At 43.2% G+C, this 23641-nt stretch overlaps 1 protein-coding gene across 1 annotated transcript in view; it reads right to left on the reverse strand.

Moving 5' to 3' along the window:
* LOC106591943 (netrin receptor DCC) overlaps positions 1–23641 on the reverse strand; it is a 384214-nt gene that overhangs the window by 314293 nt on the left and 46280 nt on the right. The window contains 1 exon segment of the mRNA XM_045703220.1: positions 4259–4546. Within this exon segment, the coding sequence (XP_045559176.1) occupies positions 4259–4546 (288 nt within the window).

Here is a 23641-nt window from a genome sequence, read left to right on the forward strand (position 1 = left end):
TGCCTCTAGGACAGTCCAAGGCTCTCTAAATGGGATGGATTGGTGCCTCTAGGACAGTCCAAGGCTCTCTAAATGGGATGAATTGGTGCCTCTAGGACAGTCCAAGGCTCTCTAAATGAATTGGTGCCTCTAGGACAGTCCAAGGCTCTCTAAATGGATTGAATTGGTGCCTCTAGGACAGTCCAAGGCTCTCTAAATGGATTGGTGCCTCTAGGACAGTCCAAGGCTCTCTAAATGGGATGAATTGGTGCCTCTAGGACAGTCCAAGGCTCTCTAAATGGATTGGTGCCTCTAGGACAGTCCAAGGCTCTCTAAATGGATTGGTGCCTCTAGGACAGTCCAAGGCTCTCTAAATGGGATGAATTGGTGCCTCTAGGACAGTCCAATGCTCTCTAAATGGGGTGAATTGGTGCCTCTAGGACAGTCCAAGGCTCTCTAAATGGGATGAATTGGTGCCTCTAGGACAGTCCAAGGCTCTCTAAATGAATTGGTGCCTCTAGGACAGTCCAAGGCTCTCTAAATGGATTGGTGCCTCTAGGACAGTCCAAGGCTCTCTAAATGGGGTGAATTGGTGCCTCTAGGACAGTCCAAGGCTCTCTAAATGGGATGGATTGCTGCCTCTAGGACAGTCCAAGGATCTCTAAATGGGATGAATTGGTGCCTCTAGGACAGTCCAAGGCTCTCTAAATGGGATGGATTGGTGCCTCTAGGACAGTCCAAGGCTCTCTAAATGGATTGGTGCCTCTAGGACAGTTCAAGGCTCTCTAAATGGGATGAATTGGTGCCTCTAGGACAGTCCAAGGCTCTCTAAATGGATTGGTGCCTCTAGGACAGTCCAAGGCTCTCTAAATGGATTGGTGCCTCTAGGACAGTCCAAGGGTCTCTAAATGGGATGAATTGGTGCCTCTAGGACAGTCCAAGGCTCGCTAAATGGGATGAATTGGTGCCTCTAGGACAGTCCAAGGCTCTCTAAATGAATTGGTGCCTCTAGGACAGTCCAAGGCTCTCTAAATGGGATGAATTGGTGCCTCTAGGACAGTCCAAGGCTCTCTAAATGGATTGAATTGGTGCCTCTAGGACAGTCCAAGGCTCTCTAAATGGGATGAATTGGTGCCTCTAGGACAGTCCAAGGCTCTCTAAATGGATTGGTGCCTCTAGGACAGTCCAAGGCTCTCTAAATGGGATGAATTGGTGCCTCTAGGACAGTCCAAGGCTCTCTAAATGGGATTGGTGCCTCTAGGACAGTCCAAGGCTCTCTAAATGGGATGAATTGGTGCCTCTAGGACAGTCCAAGGCTCTCTAAATGGATTGGTGCCTCTAGGACAGTCCAAGGCTCTCTAAATGGGATGAATTGGTGCCTCTAGGACAGTCCAAGGCTCTCTAAATGGATTGGTGCCTCTAGGACAGTCCAAGGCTCTCTAAATGGATTGGTGCCTCTAGGACAGTCCAAGGCTCTCTAAATGGATTGGTGCCTCTAGGACAGTCCAAGGCTCTCTAAATGGGATGAATTGGTGCCTCTAGGACAGTCCAAGGCTCTCTAAATGGGATGAATTGGTGCCTCTAGGACAGTCCAAGGCTCTCTAAATGGGATGGATTGGTGCCTCTAGGACAGTCCAAGGATCTCTAAATGGGATGAATTGGTGCCTCTAGGACAGTCCAAGGCTCTCTAAATGGGATGAATTGGTGCCTCTAGGACAGTCCAAGGCTCTCTAAATGAATTGGTGCCTCTAGGACAGTCCAAGGCTCTCTAAATGGATGAATTGGTGCCTCTAGGACAGTCCAAGGCTCTCTAAATGGGATGAATTGGTGCCTCTAGGACAGTCCAAGGCTCTCTAAATGGGTGATTGGTGCCTCTAGGACAGTCCAAGGCTCTCTAAATGGGATGAATTGGTGCCTCTAGGACAGTCCAAGGCTCTCTAAATGGGATGAATTGGTGCCTCTAGGACAGTCCAAGGCTCTCTAAATGGATTGGTGCCTCTAGGACAGTCCAAGGCTCTCTAAATGGGATGAATTGGTGCCTCTAGGACAGTCCAAGGCTCTCTAAATGGATTGGTGCCTCTAGGACAGTCCAAGGCTCTCTAAATGGATTGGTGCCTCTAGGACAGTCCAAGGCTCTCTAAATGGATTGGTGCCTCTAGGACAGTCCAATGCTCTCTAAATGGGGTGAATTGGTGCCTCTAGGACAGTCCAAGGCTCTCTAAATGGGATGAATTGGTGCCTCTAGGACAGTCCAAGGCTCTCTAAATGGGATGGATTGCTGCCTCTAGGACAGTCCAAGGATCTCTAAATGGGATGAATTGGTGCCTCTAGGACAGTCCAAGGCTCTCTAAATGGGATGAATTGGTGCCTCTAGGACAGTCCAAGGCTCTCTAAATGAATTGGTGCCTCTAGGACAGTCCAAGGCTCTCTAAATGGATTGAATTGGTGCCTCTAGGACAGTCCAAGGCTCTCTAAATGGGATGAATTGGTGCCTCTAGGACAGTCCAAGGCTCTCTAAATGGGATGAATTGGTGCCTCTAGGACAGTCCAAGGCTCTCTAAATGGGATGAATTGGTGCCTCTAGGACAGTCCAAGGCTCTCTAAATGGATTGGTGCCTCTAGGACAGTCCAAGGCTCTCTAAATGGGATGAATTGGTGCCTCTAGGACAGTCCAAGGCTCTCTAAATGGATTGGTGCCTCTAGGACAGTCCAAGGCTCTCTAAATGGTATTGGTGCCTCTAGGACAGTCCAAGGCTCTCTAAATGGGTGATTGGTGCCTCTAGGACAGTCCAAGGCTCTCTAAATGGGGTGAATTGGTGCCTCTAGGACAGTCCAAGGCTCTCTAAATGGGATGAATTGGTGCCTCTAGGACAGTCCAAGGCTCTCTAAATGGGATGAATTGGTGCCTCTAGGACAGTCCAAGGATCTCTAAATGGGATGAATTGGTGCCTCTAGGACAGTCCAAGGCTCTCTAAATGGGATGAATTGGTGCCTCTAGGACAGTCCAAGGCTCTCTAAATGGGATGAATTGGTGCCTCTAGGACAGTCCAAGGCTCTCTAAATGAATTGGTGCCTCTAGGACAGTCCAAGGCTCTCTAAATGGATTGAATTGGTGCCTCTAGGACAGTCCAAGGCTCTCTAAATGGGATGAATTGGTGCCTCTAGGACAGTCCAAGGCTCTCTAAATGGATTGGTGCCTCTAGGACAGTCCAAGGCTCTCTAAATGGGATGAATTGGTGCCTCTAGGACAGTCCAAGGCTCTCTAAATGGGATGAATTGGTGCCTCTAGGACAGTCCAAGGCTCTCTAAATGGGAATTGGTGCCTCTAGGACAGTCCAAGGCTCTCTAAATGAATTGGTGCCTCTAGGACAGTCCAAGGCTCTCTAAATGGATTGGTGCCTCTAGGACAGTCCAAGGCTCTCTAAATGGATTGGTGCCTCTAGGACAGTCCAAGGCTCTCTAAATGGGATGAATTGGTGCCTCTAGGACAGTCCAAAAGGCTGATTGAGGACCTTTTCACTCCAGAATGTGTTTGTTTTCTATGACTGTGTTTTGCTTTTAGTTTATTGATGTTTATATCGATGTTTATATTGATGTTTATATTCATGTGTTTATATTGGTGTGAATATTAATGTGTTTATATTGGTGTGAATATTAATGTGTTTATATTAATGTGTTTATATTGATGTGAATATTAATGTGTTTATATTGATGTGTATATTAATGTGTTTATATTGATGTGAATATTAATGTGTTTATATTGATGTGAATATTAATGTGTTTATATTGATGTGAATATTAATGTGTTTATATTAATGTGAATATTAATGTGTTTATATTGATGTGAATATTAATGTGTTTATATTGATGTGAATATTGATGTGTTTATATTAATGTGTTTATATTGATGTGTTTATATTAATGTTTATATATCGATGTGTTTATATTTATGTGTTATTGATGTTTGATACAGGGTCATCGTAAATCAAACAAAACATCTGTTAAAGTGACTGAGGTAAAACATGTCCAGGCATGTATAGTGAAATGCTTGAAAGCAGCAAAGTCTTCCTGTGAGGTCGCTGTGAGTAAAACAAGATGATGTACTCATTGGACAAAGCATGAATTCATCATAAACGATATTTCACTGCTTTAGAATTATACCCAGTGTCCCACTCCCACCTTACAGTCAAGTTCTGTAGGAGTTCATCTCCAAACCCAGAACAAAATCTTGTTGGAGGTAGAATATCTCAGCCAAGAGGAGTTAGCTATTGTAGCCTACCTGGCAACACACGTAGGTCTGCGTCGCTGCCGGTGCGGGCGCTGCCAGGGTTGTCTGCCAGGCAGCGGTAGGTGGCAGAGTCTGGTGGCTGGACTTTGCTAACCTGGAGCGAACCAGAGGGCAGTACCACCACTCTGCTCTCTGGGGTTAAGGTGAGGGGCAGGTCCTCTCTGTTCTTCTGCCAGCGTACCACGGGCATGGGATCACCAGTCACCTCACAGCGCAGCAGGGCCGTGTCACCCAGGTAAGAGGACACTGACTCTGTAGGGACCACGAGCTTCAACGGACCTGGGGAGAGAGAGAGAGAGAGAGAGAGAGAGAGAGAGAGAGAGAGGGTTAGATACTGACTCTGTAGGGACCAGCTTCAACAGACCTGGTGGAAGAGAGAGAGAGAGAGAGAGAGAGAGAGAGAGAGAGAGAGAGAGACAGTGGGTTAGACACTGACTCTGTAGGGACCACGAGCTTCAGGGACCTGGGGGGAGAGAGAGAGAGAGTGGGTTAAACACTGACTCTGTAGGGACCACGAGCTTCAGGGACCTGGGGAGAGACAGAAGAGAGAGAAAGAGAGACAGGGGGTCAGCAGCTATCATTGACATGAAGAAACCTTACTAGGGAGAGAAGAGTACCTTTGTAGTGTGACATAAAACTGAAGCTATCTGCTGAGAGATAAAATGGAAGCTATCTGCTGAGAGATAGAACTGAAGCTATCTGCTGAGAGATAAAACTGAAGCTATCTGCTGAGAGATAGAACTGAAGCTATCTGCTGAGAGATAGAACTGAAGCTATCTGCTGAGAGATAAAACTGAAGCTATCTGCTGAGAGATAAAACTGAAGCTATCTGCTGAGAGATAGAACTGAAGCTATCTGCTGAGAGATAAAATGGAAGCTATCTGCTGAGAGATAGAACTGAAGCTATCTGCTGAGAGATAAAACTGAAGCTATCTGCTGAGAGATAGAACTGAAGCTGTCTGCTGAGAGATAGAACTGAAGCTATCTGCTGTGAGATAAAACTGAAGTTATCTGCTGAGAGATAAAACGGAAGCTATCTGCTGAGAGATAGAACTGAAGCTATCTGCTGAGAGATAGAACTGAAGCTATCTGCTGAGAGATAGAACTGAAGCTATCTGCTGAGAGATAGAACTGAAGCTATCTGCTGAGAGATAGAACTGAAGCTATCTGCTGAGAGATAAAACTGAAGCTATCTGCTGAGAGATAGAACTGAAGCTATCTGCTGAGAGATAAAACGGAAGCTGTCTGCTGAGAGAAAGAACTGAAGCTATCTGCTGAGAGATAAAACGGAAGCTATCTGCTGAGAGATAGAACTGAAGCTATCTGCTGAGGGATAAAACTGAAGCTATCTGCTGTGAGATAAAAAGGAAGCTATCTGCTGAGAGATAGAACTGAAGCTATCTGCTGTGAGATAGAACTGAAGCTATCTGCTGAGAGATACAACTGAAGCTATCTGCTGAGAGATAAAACTGAAGCTATCTGCTGAGAGATAAAACTGAAGCTATCTGCTGAGAGATAAAACTGAAGCTATCTGCTGAGAGATAAAACTGAAGCTATCTGCTGAGAGATAGAACTGAAGCTATCTGCTGAGAGATAAAACGGAAGCTATCTGCTGAGAGATAGAACTGAAGCTATCTGCTGAGAGATAAAACTGAAGCTATCTGCTGAGAGATAGAACTGAAGCTGTCTGCTGAGAGATAGAACTGAAGCTATCTGCTGTGAGATAAAACTGAAGCTATCTGCTGAGAGATAAAACGGAAGCTATCTGCTGAGAGATAGAACTGAAGCTATCTGCTGAGAGATAAAACTGAAGCTATCTGCTGAGAGATAAAACTGAAGCTATCTGCTGAGAGATAAAACTGAAGCTATCTGCTGAGAGATAAAACTGAAGCTATCTGCTGAGAGATAAAACTGAAGCTATCTGCTGAGAGATAGAACTGAAGCTATCTGCTGAGAGATAAAACAGAAGCTATCTGCTGAGAGATAGAACTGAAGCTATCTGCTGAAAGATAAAACTGAAGCTATCTGCTGAGAGATAGAACTGAAGCTATCTGCTGAGGGATAAAACTGAAGCTATCTGCTGAGAGATAAAACTGAAGCTATCTGCTGAGAGATAGAACTGAAGCTATCTGCTGAGAGATAGAACTGAAGCTATCTGCTGAGAGATAGAACTGAAGCTATCTGCTGTGAGATAGAACTGAAGCTATCTGCTGAGAGATAAAACTAAAGCTATCTGCTGAGAGATAAAACTGAAGCTATCTGCTGAGGGATAAAACTGAAGCTATCTGCTGAGAGATAGAACTGAAGCTATCTGCTGTGAGATAAAAAGGAAGCTATCTGCTGAGAGATAGAACTGAAGCTATCTGCTGTGAGATAGAACTGAAGCTATCTGCTGAGAGATACAACTGAAGCTATCTGCTGAGAGTTACAACTGAAGCTATCTGCTGAGAGATAAAACGGAAGCTATCTGCTGAGAGATAGAACTGAAGCTATCTGCTGAGGGATAAACTGAAGCTATCTGCTGAGAGATAAAACTGATTACTTTTTCCTCTCTCCTCAAATACCACCAGTGCAGCAAAATAATATAAGGGACATCATGTTAAAAATACCCATTCATTTCAATAATATGACCTGTAGAGGTGCTCTGTAGCGTTTAGAGAGGATCACCAGGGTCTGATCTGTAGAGGTGCTCTGTAGCGTTTAGAGAGGATCACCAGGGTCTGATCTGTAGAGTTGCTCTGTAGCGTTTACAGAGGATCACCAGGGTCTGATCTGTAGAGGTGCTTTGTAGCGTTTAGAGAGGATCACCAGGGTCTGATCTGTAGAGGTGCTCTGTAGCGTTTACAGAGGATCACCAGGGTCTGATCTGTAGAGGTGCTCTGGAGCGTTTAGAGAGGATCCACCAGGGTCTGACCTGTAGAGGTGCTCTGTAGCGTTTACATCCTATTGGTTCCATTAAACCCATCCTATTGTTTCCATTAAACCCATCGTATTGGTTCCATTAAACCCATCCTATTGTTTCCATTAAACTCATCCTATTGGTGCCATTAAACCCATCCTATTGGTTCCATTAAACCCATCCTATTGTTTCCATTAAACCCATCCTATTGGTTCCATTAAACCCATCCTATTGGTTCCATTAAACCCATCCTATTGGTTCCATTAAACCCATCCTATTGGTTCCATTAAACCCATCCTAAACCCATCCTATTGGTTAATTAAACCCATCCTATTGTTTCCATTAAACCCATCCTATTGGTTCCATTAAACCCATCCTATTGGTTCCATTAAACCCATCCTAAACCCATCCTATTGGTTAATTAAACCCATCCTATTGTTTCCATTAAACCATCCTATTGGTTCCATTAAACCCATCCTATTGTTTCCATTAAACCCATCCTATTGTGCCATTAAACCATCCTATTGGTTCCATTAAACCCATCCTAAACCCATCCTATTGGTTCCATTAAACCCATCCTATTGTTTCCATTAAACCATCCTATTGTTGCCATTAAACCCATCCTATTGTTTCCATTAAACCCATCCTATTGTTTCCATTAAACCATCCTATTGGTTCCATTAAACCCATCCTATTGGTTCCATTAAACCCATCCTATTGGTTCCATTAAACCCATCCTATTGTTTCCATTAAACCCATCCTAAACCCATCCTATTGGTTCCATTAAACCATCCTATTGTTTCCATTAAACCATCCTATTGGTTCCATTAAACCCATCCACGTCTACTGTATGTGATAACTCCTTCCTTCCAAGGGACTGTCATTCAGCACAACATATTAATATACCCAGCCTCCTGTATGTATTTCATTACGCCCAACCTATTCCTATATACCCAGCCTATTCCAATATACCCAGCATATTCCTATATACCCAGCCTATTCCTATATACCCAACCTATTCCTATATACCCAGCCTCCTGTATGTATTTCATTACGCCCAACCTATTCCTATATACCCAGCCTATTCCAATATACCCAGCATATTCCTATATACCCAGCCTATTCCTATATATCCAACCTATTCCTATATACCCAGCCTATTCCAATATACCCAGCCTATTCCTATATACCCAGCCTATTCCTATATACCCAACCTATTCCTATACACCCAGCCTATTCCTATATACCCAACCTATTCCTATATACCCAGCCTATTCCAATATACCCAGCCTATTCCTATATACCCAGCCTATTCCTATACACCCAGCCTATTCCTATATACCCAACCTATTCCTATATACCAAACCTATTCCAATATACCCAGCCTATTCCAATATACCCAACCTATTCCAATATACCCAGCCTATTCCAATATACCCAGCCTATTCCAATATACCCAGCCTATTCCTATATACCCAGCCTATTCCTATATACCCAACCTATTCCTATATACCCAGCCTATTCCTATATACCCAACCTATTCCTATATACCCAACCTATTCCAATATACCCAGCCTATTCCAATATACCCAGATCTACTACGCTTCATTTGCAATTAATTTGTTTCGACACCGGATTAAATTAGGGTCGTTATATAATTATACAATCAAACTTGAAAAACATGCAAAAAATAAAGCAGTAGATATCTCCACAGTCTACTATATCATCACCGCTGGATCGCTGTCCAATTTTACTCTACAACCCCCCCCCCCTCCCCCTCCTTTGAACACTCATGGTTCTGTCAACGTACTTAACAAACAGTCCCGCAGTGTTGACGGGCAGTATCATTAAACAGGGTAGTTAGCTCCAGCAGGGTGGAGAGATTTAAGATGAAGAAAAACCCTTATACACTTAAAGTGGTTATCACAGAGGGATGACAGCTCAGGGTGGGAGAGGTTAGTGTGTCAGGAAACGGAAAGAAAAAAGGATGTGTCCCAAATGGGACCCTGTTCTCATTACAGGGCACTACTTTGATCCAGAGAGCCACACGGGGCTATTTATCTATCGCCCCGTCCTTTTACCCCCCAAACCTCCTCTCCAATCACGGGCTCTGGTCAAAAGTAGTGTACTGTAAAGGGGAACAGGGCACGATTTGGTAACACACGTTCAGTGAAAGTTCCTAAAAGCCTGTCTGTCTCATTAGTGGTACACTAAAAGGGGATTCAGATTTTAAGCCACTTTGAATATACCTCCTCTCACCCTGCGCCACTAATCCACCGGATCATTTCAATAGAAAGGGAGGCCTCCCAAGTCTCTGTTCCCTGGGCCTCGCCCAAGTCTCTGTTCCCTGGTCCTCGCCCAAGTCTCTGTTCCCTGGTCCTCGCCCAAGTCTCTGTTCCCTGGGCCTCGCCCAAGTCTCTGTTCCCTGGGCCTCGCCCAAGTCTCTGTTCCCTGGTCCTCGCCCAAGTCTCTGTTCCCTGGTCCTCGCCCAAGTCTCTGTTCCCTGGGCCTCGCCCAAGTCTCTGTTCCCTGGGCCTCGCCCAAGTCTCTGTTCCCTGGTCCTCGCCCAAGTCTCTGTTCCCTGGTCCTCGCCCAAGTCTCTGTTCCCTGGTCCTCGCCCAAGTCTCTCACCGTCTCTCTTTATATGCCCCTAAGTCTCTCTCTCTCTCTCCCTCTCTCTCTCTCTCCCTCTCTCTCTCTCTCTCTCTCTCTCTCTCTCTCTCCCTCTTTCTATTTCTCTATCTTTCTCTCCGTCCTTCTCCCTTTCTTTCTCTCTCTCTCTCTCCCTCTTTTTCCCCTTATATCTCTCTAGTTGCCTCTCTATCTCTCTCCCTATCTCTCTCTCTCTCTCTCTCTCTCGCTCTCTCTCCCTCTACCTCATGACCTCACACAGATCCCCGTGTTTTGCGTGAGAGAATAACTTGTTCTGTCTCTGCCCCAGGTACTGTCTATCGTACAATGTGATCATAGTGGAAACATTGTATCGGTGTGTTGTGCATGTCCAGGTTTTTCCCCTGTGGTTTAACTCCTGTGGTGCCCTGACCTCTAGAATTTCTGTGACAGAAACTCAAAATCCTGATTAAATCTGTCCAAATCCTCTTACCATTGAAAGAGCTTCCCCTAAAACCTTTGAAACATGAGGTCACACATCCAAGTGTTGCAGAGTGCACTGGGAATCCATACACGTCCACTGCTGTGATCTACAAAGGTCTCTATACAGGACTTTACACAGGGCTCTATACAGGGCTTATACAGGGCTCTACACAGGGCTTTACACAGGGCTCTATACAGGGCTTATACAGGGCTCTACACAGGGCTCTACACAGGGCTCTACACAGGGCTTTACACAGGGCTTTACACAGGGCTCTACACAGGGCTTTACACAGGGCTCTATACAGGACTATACACAGGGCTCTAAACAGGGCTCTATACAGGACTTTACACAGGGCTCTACACAGGGCTCTATACAGGGCTTTACACGGCGCTCTATACAGGGCTCTACAAATGTCTCTATAAAGGACTTTACACAGGGCTTTATACAGGGCTCTATACAGGGCTCTATACAGAGAGCTCTACACAGGGCTCTATACAGGACTTTACACAGGGATCTATACAAGGCTCTACACAGGGCTCTACACAGGGCTCTATACAGGACTCTACACAGGGCTCTATACAGGGCTCTACACAAATAGAAAATAAAGGTAATGTACAGGTAGAATATGTAATGTCATAGTGTTCAGAGTTGACCTCATATAACACACTACCCTGCAGATATTAACAGGCCTGGAGACAGCAACCTGGAATTGAGACTTCATTCAACCAGTTGATTTAGAGTAATGCTGTCTGCATGCAAATGGAGCAGGAGACTGTACGTAAAATTTCCCTCATCTCCTCTCCTCTGCTTTCTTCTCTGCCCTCCTCTCGTCTCTTCTCCTCTCCTCTGCTTTCTTCTCTGCCCTCGTCTCGTCTCGTCTCTTCTCCTCTCCTCTGCTTTCTTCTCTGCCCTCGTCTCCTCTCGTCTCGTCTCCTCTCGTCTCCTCTCGTCTCCTCTCCTCTCCTCTCGTCTCCTCTCCTCTGCTCTCCTCTCTTCTCTTCTACTCTGCCCTCTGCTCTCCTCTACTCCTCTCTACTCCGTGTCACGTCCTGACCAGTAAAGGGGTTATTTGTTATTGTAGTTTGGTCAGGACGTGGCAGGGGGGTGTTTGTTTTATGTGTTTCGGGGTTTGTTGGGATATGTACTTATGTAAGAGGGGTGTTCGTTTTATATGTTCCGGGGTTTTTGGGTATTGTTCTATGTTTTGTATTTCTATGGTTTTCTATGTTGTGTATTTCTTTGTTTTGGCCTGGTATGGCTCTCAATCAGGAACAGCTGTACTTCGTTGTTGCTGATTGGGAGTCATTCTTAGGTAGCCCTTTTCTCACATGTCTTTTGTGGGAAGTTTTTTTTGCACTGCTGTGTGTGTAGCTTGCAAGACTGTTCGTTCGATCATTTTCTTGTTTTGTTATTTAAGTGTTCAATAAAAGTTAAAATGAGCACTCAACCCTCTGCGCCTTGGTCTACTCCATACAACAACCGTTACACTCCTGTCTTATCCTCTCCTCAACTCTCCCCCTCTGCCTCTTCTCTCTTCTTTTTTATTTAACTTTTATTTAATTGGGCAAGTCATTTAAGAAGACATTCTTATTTACAATGACGTTCTAGGAACAGTGGGTTAAACTGCCTTATTCAGGTGCAGAACGACAGATTTTTTTCCCTTGTCAGCTCGGTGATTCAATCTAGCAACCTTTCAGGTACTGGCCCAACGCTCTAACCCCTAGGATACCTGCCGCCCATTTCAAGCCATTTCAAATGTCATATTATGTCTATATACAGTGTTGTAACGATATGCACATAGTTAAAGTACAAAAGGGAAAATGAATAAACGTAAATATAGGTTGTATTTACAATGGTGTTTATTCTTCACTGGTCGCAGCCTTTCTCAATAGCAAGGCTATGCTCACTGAGTCTGTACATAGTCAAAGCTTTCCTTAAGTTTGGGTCAGTCACAGTGGTCAGGTATTCTGCCACTGTGTCCTCTCTGTTTAGGGAAAAATAGCATTCTAGTTTCTCTGTTTTTTTGTAGATAATTTTTTCTCCAATGTGTCAAGTAATTATCTTTTTGTTTTCTCATGATTTGGTTGGGTCTAATTGTGTTGCTGTCCCGGGGCTCTGTGGGGTCTGTTTGTGTTTGTGAACAGAGCCCCAGGACCAGCTTGCTTAGGGGGCTCTTCTCCAGGTTCATCTCTCTGTAGGTGATGGCTTTGTTATGGAAGGTTTGGGAATCACTTCCTTTTAGGTGGTTGTAGAATTTAACAGCTCTTTTCTGAATTTTGTTAATTAGAGAGTATCGGCCTAATTCTGCTCTGCATGTATTATTTGGTGTTTTACGTTGTACACGAAGGATATTATAGCAGAATTTTGTATGCAGAGTGTCAATTTGGTGTTTGTCCCATTTTGTGAATTATTGGCTGGTGAGCGGACCCCAGACCTCACAACCATATAGGCCAATGGGTTCTATAACTGAAGTATTTTTAGTCAGATCCTAATTGGTATGTCAATTTTTATGTTCCTTTTGATGGCATAGAAGGCCCTTCTTGCCTTGTCTCTCAGATCGTTCACAGCTTTGTGGAAGTTACCTGTGGCGCTGATGTTTAGGCCGAGGTATGTATAGTTTTTTGTGTGCTCTAGGGCAACGGTGACTAGATGGAATTTGTATTTGTGGTCCTGGGAACTGGACCTTTTTTGGAACGCCATTATTTTGGTCTTACTGAGATTTACTGTCAGGGCCCAGGTCTGACAGAATCTGTGCAGAAGATCTAGGTGCTGCTGTTGGCCCTCCTTGGTTCGGGACAAAAGCACCAGATCATCACCAAAGAGTAGACATTTGACTTCAGATTCTAGTAGGGTGAGGGCTGGGTGCTGCAGACTGTTCTAGTGCCCTCACCAATTTATTGATATATATGTTGAAGAGGGTGGGGCTTAACCTGTTTAGGATAGGGGCAGTATTTTCACGGCCGGATAAAAAACGTACCCGATTTAATCTGGTTATTACTCCTGCCCAGAAACTAGAATATGCATATACTTATTGGCTTTGGATAGAAAACACTCCAAAGTTTCTAAAACTGTTTGAATGGTGTCTGTGAGTATAACAGAACTCATTTGGCAGGCCAAAAGCTGAGAAGATTCCAAACAGGAAGCGTCCTCTCTGACCATTTCTTGGCCAACTTGATCATCTCTATCCAAAACAGGGGATCTCTGCTGTAACGTGACATTTTCTAAGGCTCCCATAGGCTCTCAGAAGGCGCCAGAACGGGGAATGATAACTCTGCAGTCCCTGGGCGAAAAACAGTAGGGCTTTTGGAAAGTGGTCGTTCTGAGAACAATGACACTGGTGCACGCTTGCACGTGAAGACTCCATTTTCTATTTTCAGTGTTTGAACGAAAACAAGGTCTCCCGGTTGGAATATTATCGCTATTTTACGAGAAAAATCGCATAAAAATTGATTTTAAACAGCGTTTGACATGCTTCGAAGTACGGTAATGGAATATTTTGACATTTTTTGTCACGATACATGCCGGCGCGTCACCCTTCGGATAGTGTCTTGAACGCAAGAACAAAACGCAGCTATTTGGATGTAACTATGGATTATTTGGAACCAAAACAACATTGGGTGTTGAAGTAGAAGTCCTGGGAGTGCATTCTGATGAAGAACAGCAAAGGTAATCCAATTTTTCTTATAGTAAATCTGAGTTTGGTGAGTGCCAAACTTGGTGGGTGTCAAAATAGCTAGCCATGATGGCCGGGCTATCTACTCAGAATATTGCAAAATGTGCTTTCACCGAAAAGCTATTTTAAAATTGGACACCGCGATTGCATAAAGGAGTTCTGTATCTATAATTCTTAAAATAATTGTTATGTTTTTTGTGAACGTTTATTGTGAGTAATTTAGTAAATTCACCGGAAGTTTTCGGTGGGTATGCTAGTTCTGAAGAAAACATGCTAATGTAAAAAGCTGTTTTTTGATATAAATATGAACTTGATTGGGTACTCTCCTGACATAATCTAATGTTTTGCTTTCGTTGTAAAGCCTTTTTGAAATCGGACAGTGTGGTTAGATAAAGGAGAGTCTTGTCTTTAAAATTGTGTAAAATAGTCATATGTTTGAAAAATGGACGTTTTTGGATTTTTGAGGTGTTTGTAATTCGCGCCACGCCTATCATTGGATATTGGAGCAGGTGTTCCGCTAGCGGAACGTCTAGATGTAAGATTAAGCTGCATCCCTGTCTCACCCCACGGCCCTGTGGGAAGAAATGTGTGTGTTTATTTGCCAATTGTAACCACACACTTGTTGTTTGTGTACATACATTTTATAATGTTGTATGTTTTTTCCCCAACACAACTTTCCATAAATTTGAAATCAACAAAGCATGAGAAGACTTTGCCTTTGATTTGGTTTGTCTGTTTGTCAATTAGGGTGTGCAGGGTGAATACGTGGTCTGTCATACGGTAATTTGGTAAAAAGCCAATTTGACATTTGCTCAGTACATTGTTTTCACTGAGGAAATGTACAAGTCTGCTGTTAATGATAATGCAGAGGATTTCCCCAAGGTTGTTGTTGAGGCATTTCCCACGCTAGTTACTGGGGTCAAATTTGTCTCCAATTTGGTGGATTGGGATGATCAGTCATTGGTTCCAAATATTGGGGAAGATGCCAGAGCTGAGGATGATGTTAAAGAGTTTTAGTATAGCCAATTGGAATTTGTGGTCTGTATATTTTATCATTTCATTGAGGATACCATCAACACCACAGGCCTTTTTGGGTTGGAGGGTTTGTATTTTGTCCTGTAGTTCATTCAATGTAATTGGAGAATCCAGTGGGTTCTGGTCGTCTTTAATAGTTGATTCTAAGATTTGTATTTGATCATGTATATGTTTTTGTTGTCTTTGTTATAGAGCCAAACAGATTGGAGAAGTGGTTTATCCATACATCTCCGTTCTGGATAGATAACTCTTCGTGTTGTTGTTTGTTTAGAGTTTTCCAGTTTTCCCAGAAGTGGTTAGATTCTATGGATTCTTCAATTACATTGAGCTGATTTCTGACCTGCTGTTGCTTCTTTTTCCGTAGTGTATTACTGTATTGTTTTAGTGATTCACCATAATGAAGGAGTAGACTCAGGTTTTCTGGTTCTCTGTGTTTTTGGTTGGACAGGTTTCTACATTTCTTTCTTAGGTTTTTGCATTCTTCATTCCTCTCCCCTTCTCCACTCCTCTCCCCTTCTCATCTCCTCTCCTCTCCCTAACTCCCCTCTTCTCCCCTTCTACTCTCTGCTTCTCAACTCCTCTCCCCTTCTCCTCTCTGCTTCTCAACTCAACTCCTCTCCTCTCCTCTCCTCAACTCCTCTCCTCTCCTCTCCTCTCCCTGCAACTGTGCTGTATTCATCTCTGCTGCATAACCTTGTCAAGGTGCTGGCTGAGGGAGAGGACTTAAACAGCCTCACACACATATAGTCTGCACTATATATAGGGAACACAAGAAGGGTTCTTCAAAGGGTCCTCCTTTGGGGACAACCAAATAACCCTTTTAGGTTCTAGATGGCACCTTTTTTTGTGTAGGAAATACAAGTAAAAACTATATGATGTTATTTTGGATTGGTGAGAGAAGCCTTATCCCAGCCCAGCATTATCCCAGCCCAGCCTTATCCCAGCCTAGCATTATCCTTGGCCAGCCTTATCCCAGCCCAGCATTATCCCAGCCCAGCATTATCCCAGCCCAGCCTTATCCCAGCCCAGCATTATCCTTACCCAGCCTTATCCCCGACCAGCCTTATCCCAGCCCAGCATTATCCTTGCCCAGCATTATCCTAGCCCAGCATTATCCTAGCCCAGCCTTATCCTAGACCAGCCTTATCCTAGCCCAGCCTTATCCCAGCCCAGCCTTATCCTAGCCCAGCCTTATCCCAGCCCAGCATTATCCTAGCCCAGCATTATCCCAGCCCAGCATTATCCCAGCCCAGCAGTATCCTTGCCCAGCATTATCCCCGACCAGCATTATCCCTGCCCAGCATTATCCCATCCCAGCATTATCCCATCCCAGCATTATCCTTGCCCAGCATTATCCCAGCCCAGCATTATCCCAGCCCAGCCTTATCCCAGCCCAGCCTTATCCTAGCCCAGCATTATCCCAGCCCAGCCTTATCCTAGCCCAGCCTTATCCCAGCCCAGCCTTAGCCCAGCATAGCCTTATCCCAGCCTTATCCCAGCCCAGCCTTATCCTAGCCCAGCCTTATCCCAGCCCAGCATTAGTGTATTCTGCTGAATTAAGAAACTAACATTAGCATGATGTGATGAGTGCTTAAAGCATTGGCTGGCAGGCTGTGATGAGAGCTGGGGAGTCTGCCTCCTGGGGTTTATTAGCTACAGACTATGATGAGAGCTGGGGAAGGAGGGAAGCGGGGAGAGAGAGAGAGAGAGAGAGAGAGAGAGAGAGAAGGAGAGAGAGAGATAAGGAGAGAGAGGGAGGAGAGAGAGAGAAGGAGAAGGAGAAGGAGAGAGAGAGAGAGAAGGAGAGAGAGAGAGAGAGAGAAGGAGAGAGAGAGAGAGAGATGAGAGATGAGAGAGAAGGAGAGAGAGAGAAGGGAGAGAGAGAGATGAGAGAGAGATGAGAGAGAGAGGTGAGAGAGAGAGAGAGAGAGAGAGAGAGAGATGAGAGAGAGAGAGCGAGAGAGAGATGAGAGAGAGATGAGAGAGAGAGAGAGAGAGAGAGAGAGAGAGAGGGATGAGAGAGAGAGAGAGAGAGAGAGAGAGAGAGAGAGAGAGATGAGAGAGAGATAGAGAGAGAGAGATGAGAGAGAGAGAGAGAGAGAGAGATGAGAGAGAGATGAGAGAGAGAGATGAGAGAGAGATGAGAGAGAGATGAGAGAGAGAGAGAGAGAGAGAGAGAGAGAGAGAGAGAGAGAGAGAGAGAGAGAGAGAGAGAGAGAGAGAGAGATGGAGAGAGAGAGAGAGAGAGAGAGAGATGAGAGAGAGAGGGAGTGTGTGCTCGGCAGGGCGGGGTACCTGGGGAGATGAGAGAGAGAGAGAGTGTGTGCTCGGCAGGGCGGGGTACCTGGGGAGATGTAAATCTCAGTGCCGTAATGATTACCTCCACCTTGTTACCTTGTTCAGCATACGACACATGGCCAGCACCGTGCACGGGCAAGGACAGACAGATGAACAGGGAGGAGAGGAGAGAGGAGAGCTGCAGTGTACTGTAGAATGGAGCTTACGGTGTCAAATATTCTCCTGTCATTTGAAGTGACGGGTGGAGGTGTGTGACACGTGACTAGAGGCAGACTGTTGTGTCAGAGCAGCAGCAACACAGAGAGCTGCAGTAGGACCAGCTGCAGTAGGACCAGCTGCAGTAGGACCAGCTGCAGTAGGACCAGCTGCAGTGTCAGAGCTGCAGTAGGACCAGCTGCAGTAGGACCAGCCGCTGTGTCAGAGCAGCAGCAACACAGAGAGCTGCAGTAGGACCAGCTGTTGTGTCAGAGCTGCAGCAACACAGAGGGCTGCAGTAGGACCAGCTGCAGTAGGACCAGCTGCAGTAGGACCAGCTGTCAGACCCAGTGGCACAAAAGAAAGACAACATGTATTTTCCTCCCCCCCGTGCCTGTAGAGAGAGGAGGTTCAGTGTTTGTCCCCCCCAGTGCCTATAGAGAGAGGAGGTACAGTGTTTGTCCCCCCCCCCCAGTGCCTATAGAGAGAGGAGGTACAGTGTTTGTCCCCCCCCCCCAGTGCCTATAGAGAGAGGAGGTCCAGTGTTTGTCCCCCCCCAGTGCCTATAGAGAGAGGAGGTACAGTGTTTGTTCCCCCCCCCAGTGCCTATAGAGAGAGGAGGTCCAGTGTTTGTCCCCCCCAGTGCCTATAGAGAGAGGAGGTACAGTGTTTGTCCCCCCCCAGTGCCTATAGAGAGAGGAGGTACAGTGTTTGTCCCCCCCCAGTGCCTATAGAGAGAGGAGGTCCAGTGTTTGTTCCCCCCCTCCAGTGGCGGTAGAGAGAGGAGGTCCAGAACCATCCCCCCTCCAGTGGCTGTAGAGAGAGGAGGTCCAGAACCATTCCCCCCTCCAGTGGCTGTAGAGAGAGGAGGTCCAGAACCATTCCCCCCCCTCCAGTGGCTGTAGAGAGAGGAGGTCCAGAACCATTCCCCCCTCCAGTGGCTGTAGAGAGAGGAGGTCCAGAACCATTCCCCCCCTCCAGTGGCTGTAGAGAGAGGAGGTCCAGAACCATTCCCCCCCTCCAGTGGCTGTAGGGAGAGGAGGTCCAGAACCATCCCCCCCTCCAGTGGCTGTAGGGAGAGGAGGTCCAGAACCATTTCCCTCAAGGCCGTTCTCCTCTCTAGGTTCTACAGAACCCATCCTTTTTCAAACCATCTTCACATTCCTTCCTGTCTTCTGAAAACCCATTTGTCTGCCTCCCTTTTCTGCACAAAGACACACACACAGATGCACACACACACACACACACACACACACACACACACACACACACACACACACACACACACACACACACACACACACACACACACACAACACACACATACATCGACACGCACACAGATGCGCAAAGACACACACACACACACACACACACACACATCTCTCTCCCCTTCTTGGCTTCCATGGCAACCCCCACGGGATCCACACCTGTTGGTATTCTCACAAACAATCGCAAAGTTGTTTCAATAATATATAGAACGTTTCTCGCAGCTCTGGTATATAAAAGCTATTTTGAGGCCTTGCTCACAATTAATTCTGTGGCAGCACAATGACCAAACGATATACTGTATGTGAGGCTCTTGATCATATCTTTTGATCGTGACACTGGTGAGGAGGAGAGAGAGTCCTTGTTAAACTGACACAAAGTCGTCTGTGATAAATAGCACAATATGTTTCATCTGAGTATTTGTTATAGTCAAAATAATCCATACATTATGCTTTTTTTTTTACTCACAAACAAGTTGTATGAGCTCAGGGTCAATGAGGCCTACAGGCCATAAATAGCAAATGGAAGTTTAAAATGTGTAATGTTCACAAGAACTGGCAGCTTCATTAAATTGTACCCGCAAAACACAAGTCTCAATGTCAACAGTGAAGAGGTAACTCCGGGATGCTGGCCTTCTAGGCAGAGTTCCATCTGTCCAGTGTCTGTGTTATTCTGCCCATCTTAATCTTTTATTTTTATTTGCCAGTCTGAGATATATCTTTTTCTTTGCAACTCTGCCTAGAAGGCCAGCATCCCAGAGTCGCCTCTTCACTGTTGACATTGAGACTGGTGTTTTGCAGGTACTATTTAATGAAGCTGCCAGTTGAGGACTTGTGAGGCGTCGGTTTCTCAAACTAGACACTCCAATGTACTTGTCCTCTTGCTCCGTTATGCACCGGGGCCTCCCACTCCTCTTTCTATTCTGGTTAGAGACAGTTTGTGCTGTTCTGTGAAGGGAGTAGTACACAGCGTTGTACGAGATCTTCAGTTTCTTGGCAATTTCTCACATGGAATAGCCTTCCTTTCTCAGAACAAGAATAGACTGACGAGTTTCAGAAGAAAGGTCTTTGTTTCTAGCCGTTTTGAGCCTGTAATCAAACCCACAAATGCTGATGCTCCAGATATTCAACTCGTCTACAGAAGGCCAGTTTTATTGCTTTTTTAATCAGAACAACAGTTTTCAGCTGTGCTAACATAATTGCAAAAGGGTTTTCTAATGATCAATTAGCCTTTTAAAATGATAAACTTGGATTAGCTAAAACAACGTGCCATTGGAACACAGGAGTGATGGTTGCTGATAATGGGCCTCTCTACGCCTATGTAGATATCACATTAAAAATCAGCCGTTTCCAGCTACAATAGTCATTTACAAAATTAACAATGTCTACACTGTATTTCTGATCAATTTGATGTTATTTTAATGGACCAAAAAATGTCATTTTCTTAAAGAAATGTCTAAGTTACCCCAAACTTTTTGAATGGTAGTGTATATTCATGGCTGGTCTGTGATAAAGACTAACAAGCTAGCTAGATGCCTGTAGACTGGTCTGAAGACACACACAATTCCTTACATAAAGCATTATATTTGACTACAGCCCTATGGGTCCTGGTCAAAAGGAGTGTACCATTGGGAAGTAGTGTGATTCCTAAATGGTTCTACAATAGTCCAGAACTTATTCAAGCAACACAACAACCCTCTAAGCGACAGCAGCAGTGAGCCATGCCAGAACCCAGAGTAGCAGAGTAGTAATTGGTACGGACACATAAACAGACAGAGTTCCATATTGCAACCAGAACACGGAAACAAAGAGGAACAGAGTCGCTGACACGCTTTTCTCTCTCTCTCTCTCTCTCTCTCTCTCTCTCTCTCTCTCTCTCTCTCTCTCTCTCTCTCTCTCGCTCTCTCTCTCTCTCGCTCTCTCTCTCTCTCTCAAGGAAGGCAGCTGGGGCCTTGCTGCATTTTAATAATAACCCCAAAAACGTATACATCTATCACATTAAAGATGGATTAGAGGGTTGAGGGAGAACCGGGTTCAAACACAGAGACGGAGAGTTTAACCTCACTCTATGTAGGTGGACATCAATTGAAACACGTTGAAACAAGACTTGTATTCTGTGTAATAAATGTTTTAGTTTTTGACTTTTGAGTTCATTTGTAGTCTAAATATGATGTCTAGCTGAGATATATAACTGAGATATACCGCCTAAATTAGATACACAGTTTAACTGAGATATACAGTACAGTCTAAATGAGAGATTTACATTCTAACTGAGAAATATAACTGAGATATACAGTTTAACTGAGATATACAGTCTAAATGAGATATACAGTCTAACTGAGATATACAGTATGAGATAAATAGATGTTCAAAGTTCAACAGATGATAGTTGAACACAGAAAACATACCATAACATATCATAACATATCATAACATAACATATCATAACATATCATAACATAACATAACATATCATAATATATCATAACAAAACATATCATAACATATCATAACATATCATAACATAACATATCATAATATATCATAACAAAACATATCATAACATATCATAATATATCATAACAAAACATATCATAACATATCATAATATATAATAACATATCATAATATATCATAACATATCATAACATATCATAATATATCATATCATAATATAACATATCATAACATAACATATAATAATATATCATAACAAAACATATCATAACATGTCATAATATATAATAACATATCATAACATATCATAATATATAATAACATATCATAATATATCATATCATAACATATCATAACATATCATAATATATAATAACATATCATAATATATCATAACAAAACATATCATAGCATATCATAATATATAATAACATATCATAACATATCATAATATATCATATCATAATATAACATATCATAACATAACATATAATAATATATCATAACAAAACATATCATAACATATCATAATATATCATATCATATCATAACATATCATAATATATCATAATATAACATATCATAACATAACATATCATAACATATCGTAATATAACATAACATATCGTAATATATTATATCATAACATATCATAACATATCATAAGAAAAAACATCATAACATATCATAATATATCATAACATACCATACCATATTATAACATATCATAATATAACATAATATATCATACCATATCATAATATATCATAACATATCATAACATATCGTAATATATCATAACATATCATAATATACCATAACATATCATAATATATCATACCCTATCATAATATATCATAATATATCATACCCTATCATAATATATCATAATATATCATAACATATCATATCATAACATAACATATTATAACATATCATAATATAGCATAACATAACATATCATAATATATCATAACATAACATATCATAATATATCATATCATAATATATCATAACATATCATAACATATCATAATATATCATAACATATCATAACATATCATCATATATCATAACATAACATATCATAACATATCATATCGTAATATATCATAACATATCATAATATATCATAACATAACATATCGTAATATATCATAACATAACATATCGTAATATATCATATCATAATATATCATAACATATCATAAGAAAACATATCATCACATATCATAATATATCATAACATACCATAACATATCATAATAGATGGGGTGGCAGCTAGCCTAGTGGTTAGAGCATTGGACTAGTAACCGAAAGGTTGCAGGGTTGAATCCCCGAGCTGACAAGGGAAAAATCTGTCGTTCTGCCCCCTGAACAAGGCAGCTGTTACTAGGCCGTCATTGAGAATAAGAATTTGTTCTTAACTGACTTGCCTGTTAAAATAAAATTAAAAAAAGATCATAATATAGCATATTAAAGACAACTTCCATGTCCCCTTTCTGCCTGGCACATTCCCCAACCGAGTCCACCCTCCACCCCAGCTCTGACACCCCTAACCTGGGTACTAAAATATTAATGTAGCCAGGGTGGAAGTGGAAGGTTCAGAGAGTCTCACAGACAGACAGTAAATCTCAGTGTGTCTCAGACATAGAGCTGCTATATGCCAGCAAGAAAAAGTGATTGCTCCTCTCTCTCTCTCTCTCTCTCTCTGTCTCTCTCTCTCTGTCCCTCCCTCCCTCCCTTCAACACAATGACCAGGGCGAGCCATGGGAGCGCTGAGAGAACAGGCTGACGAAGACAAGCTGTCATTTCCAGCTGCCTGCTGTACAGTAAGCATTAGACTGACACAGCCACTTGAAAGAGGGGTGTTTTAAAACTAATCAGGCATGCTTCAATACATACAGAGAATACCAGACAGACAGGGTCTGCATCCCAAATCACACTCTATTCCCCATAGGGCTCTGGTCAAAACTACTGCACTATATATACATAATAGGGTTCCATAGGGCTCTGGTCAAAACTAGTGGAATAGGGTTCCATTTGGAACGCAGGCTAAAATTCCAGTTAATGAAAGGCAGGCACAGGGATTACTCTGCAACCTGGTGAAATTAATAGAAATTAGAAATTAATGAATGAATGAATATTATGCCCCTTTAGCTAAGTTAAACAGTCCTCTTTGAATCTAAGAAATGACAGAATGACATTATATTACTGTGGCTTTGTACTGTATGGAATAGATATATTATCATGGTAAATCAATCTTCATAAATATTCATCAGAACAGAATAATAATTGACCAATATCAACAGTAATAGTAAGCTCAGTATAAATACACATAGCCAGAAGTCAGAGGATATGGTAGGACTGACTGGGGTATGGATAGGTATAGAAAGTAGCCACTGAGATCATCCAGGTTGTACAGAAGAGAAAGGAAACCTGGTTTGGCCTGGCC

Source organism: Salmo salar, chromosome ssa01 (assembly GCF_905237065.1).
Source record: "Salmo salar chromosome ssa01, Ssal_v3.1, whole genome shotgun sequence".
Classification (NCBI taxonomy): domain Eukaryota; kingdom Metazoa; phylum Chordata; class Actinopteri; order Salmoniformes; family Salmonidae; genus Salmo; species Salmo salar.